Source organism: Triticum dicoccoides, unplaced genomic scaffold, assembly GCF_002162155.2.
Source record: "Triticum dicoccoides isolate Atlit2015 ecotype Zavitan unplaced genomic scaffold, WEW_v2.0 scaffold147421, whole genome shotgun sequence".
In the NCBI taxonomy this organism is placed as follows: Eukaryota; Viridiplantae; Streptophyta; class Magnoliopsida; order Poales; family Poaceae; genus Triticum; species Triticum dicoccoides.
Genome location: NW_021204882.1, coordinates 1 through 3,322, shown reverse-complemented (window position 1 = coordinate 3,322; position 3,322 = coordinate 1). Strand labels below are relative to the sequence as shown.

General features: G+C 51.3%; 1 protein-coding gene across 1 annotated transcript; it reads left to right on the top strand.

The window, feature by feature from the left end:
- Positions 1-1,530: 1,530 nt before the first annotated feature.
- On the top strand, positions 1,531-3,309 carry LOC119343936. The gene has a single exon (XM_037614641.1). The coding sequence runs from the start codon at positions 1,899-1,901 to the stop codon at positions 3,237-3,239; it is 1,341 nt and encodes a 446-aa protein (XP_037470538.1). The 5' UTR covers positions 1,531-1,898; the 3' UTR covers positions 3,240-3,309.
- Positions 3,310-3,322: the final 13 nt, after the last annotated feature.

Here is a 3,322-nt window from a genome sequence, read left to right as displayed (position 1 = left end):
GTTAGCTTAGCACTTGATCGTTTAAGTTTACTGCTATTGCTTTCTTCATGACTTATACATGTTCCTATGACTATGAGATTATGCAACTCCTGAATACCGGAGGAACACTTTGTGTGCTACCAAACGTTACAACGTAACTTGGTGATTATAAAGGTGCTCTACAGGTGTCTCCGATGGTGTTCGTGGAGTTGGCATAGATCAAGAATAGGATTTGTCACTCCGATTGTCGGAGAGGTATCTCTGGGCCCTCTCGGTAATGCACATCACTATAAGCCTTGCAAGCAATGTGACTAATGAGTTAGTTGCGGGATGCTGCATTACGGAACGAGTAAAGAGACTTGCCAGTAACGAGATTGAGCTAGGTATTAGGATACCGACGATCGAATCTCGGGGCAAGTAACATACCGATGACAAAGGGAACAACGTATATTGTTATGCGGTTTGACCGATAAAGATCTTCGTAGAATATGTAGGAACCAATATGAGCATCAAGATTCCGCTATTGGTTATTGACCAGAGACATGTCACGGTCATATCTACATAGTTCTCGAACCCGTAGGGTCCGCACGCTTAAAATTCTGTGACGATCGGTATTATGAGTTTATATGTTTTGATGTAGCGAAAGTAGTTCAGAGTCCCAGATATGATCACGGACATGACGATGAGTCTCAAAATGATCGAGACATAAAGACTGATATATTGAAAGCCTACATTTGGACATGGAAAGAGTTCCGGGTGAAATCAGGATTTTACCGGAGTGCCGGAGGGGTTACCGGAACCCCTCGGGGTTAATGGGCCTTATTGGGCCCTAGTGGAGAGAGAGAGAGAGAGAGGGGCCGGCCAGGGCAGGCCGCGCGCCCCCTCCCCCTCTGGTCCGAATTGGACTAGGAGAGGAGTGGCGCCCCCCTTTCCTTCTCCTTCTCCCCCTTCCTTTCCCCCTCCTAGTAGGAGTAGGAAAGAGGGGAATCCTACTCCTACTAGGAGGATTCCTCCTCCTGGCGCGCCCTCTAGGGCCGGCCGGCCTCCCCCCTTTGGAAAAATCGTAGCTCAAAATGGTACAAACGAAAAGTTTGGATTTTTCTTATAATTTTTTCATATATAAATTATTTCATTTTGAGCTACGATTGATTTTATATGATTTTTTGAAGTTTAGGCAAATTTCTGAAAATAAATAAATCATTTAGATTTATTTAAAATCCAGAGATGATTTGCTGTGTCAACATTACATCAGCACAGTCAGCATTGACTTGACCAAAGTCAAACCTGACAGTGAGTCCCACAAAGTCAGCTGGACTAGTTTTGATGATACATTACCAAGGCAAGTACCAGTTCCAGGCCACTTGAATCCATTCTGACTGGAAGACATTGCGTGAATCGTGCGAGGTAAATAGGCATCACGCAGGTGGTGCCATGGCCGATGTTAATTGCACATGCAGTTGGACAGGGGCCAAATATTTCTCTCTGGGCTGAATCTGTTTGCCGCTGTTAACAATGTCTCTGAAGGTAAATTATACAGTATTATCACGCAACAGATGTTGCCATGGATGAAAAGAAATGGATCCGAATAAGGCTCAAAATCAAGAATCACAATCAGCACGGAATCTGTTCTCTACGTCTTCAGGACCGCATCATCATCGGATTGACGGAAATTAAAGCAAACGGGAGCTGCAAGTTTCAGATAACTGACGGGAAACTGAACTGGGCACATAGTCGGATTCAGAGAAAGGAAATCTGACGCGTCCTCCATCGCCTAGTGCAGCGTCTTTAAATATCAGCACAGAACACCTTCCAATCCCGCAGACAAACCTCTCCCAAATCCCTCGCCCGTCCTCGATCGACAGCACCCTTTCCTAGCTGCAGTAGAACCCTAGCAGCAGATCGGGCAGCCGCCGGCCGGGATGGAGGGGCTCGACGTCGACGACGTCTTCCACCACTACCGGCTGAGCCCCACGGATGTGGACGCCGTCACCTACTACCTACCACGCCTCCTCTCCGGCGAGACGCTGCATGCCGTCGACAAGCTCATCCACCGCGTCAACATCTCGGGCTGCGAGCCCAAGGATCTGGCCGCCCGATACGCGCCCGTGCCGCAGGCCGTGAGCAGCGGCGACCGGTTCTTCTTCACCACTTGCAAGAGCAAGAACGGGAGCAAGCTCCAGAGCGTGCGCGGCGCCGGCGGCGGCACATGGACCATCCAGAAGACCACGGAGATTTTCCACGCGGGAGTCAAGGTCGGCGAGGTCAAGAACCTCTCCTTCAAGAAGAAGGGCAAGTCCACCGGCTGGGTCATGGAGGAATACCGATGCCTGCTGCCGGAGGCCACCGTCTCCGACGGGGTGAAGGTGTTCTGCAGAATGCACTTGGCTCAGCATGCCCCTGACGCGGCCCGCCAGGAATCGGCCGCGTACAATCGTCAACAAGAGCAACCAGAGGCCGTGACCCCGAGCACGCACGCGCAGAAGAGGCCAGCGCCGGCTGCCGCCGCCGATCCTCATCCGCCGCGCCCCAAGAAGAGGATGCGCGGTGCCGTCCCCGTCCCGGCACCTGCCACACCGTCGTTCTTGATGTATGATGAGGCAGCCAGAGCAATGCATGGCCCGCTGGCTCACACCAACTTCCCTGTTCAGTATGCCCAAGCATCATGCGAGTCCACTACAACATCCAGCCGCTCCGACGTTGCTCAAGCTCCTGAGATTTCCTCCCAGTCAGATGTGCTTGAGTCCACCCAATCACTTGTGCTGGAGTCTGTCAAGCATTACAGCCAACAACAGATTGTTCCTGAGGCTGGCTCAAGCATTGCAAGGAGCTCATCTGAAGAGGGTGTCTTTGAGCCATTGGAGCCTATTTCCAATTTGCCGGATGGGAAGGCAGATGGTTTTGATATCGAAGAACTAATGAGAATGATGGAAGACGACCCAATTGAAGTTGAGCCGGCCACTGGAGCCAACACTGGCGTGGAGATGGGCCAACAGGAACCTCTGTACCTGGATGCCTTGGACCAAGGTGTGCTGGAGGACATGCTGCAGTCCGATTACCCTGCCTTCCATGATGCTGACAAGGAGAAGAGGTACAATGCCGTGCCGGATCTTGACGCTCCATCGCTTCAGGGACAGGACCACTTGTTGAAACCGCGGCCGTGCTCCTTCGATCCATTTGAAGCAGCGTGGAAGGCCGAAGAGGCGGCCAATCTTCACGCTGGAGGGCACAGCAACTTCTTCTCGCCTGCAAGTGTCTACTAAGTCCGATGTTGAAATTGTTTTCAAAGTGTATACGAGGATACTCACTGGCTGATGTAATAGTTCGTCCATGTACGATCGCCACG

Excerpts from the sequence above, each read along its gene's own strand:
- LOC119343936 (XM_037614641.1), top strand. The coding sequence starts at position 1,899 with ATGGAGGGGCTCGACGTCGACGACGTCTTCCACCACTACCGGCTGAGC.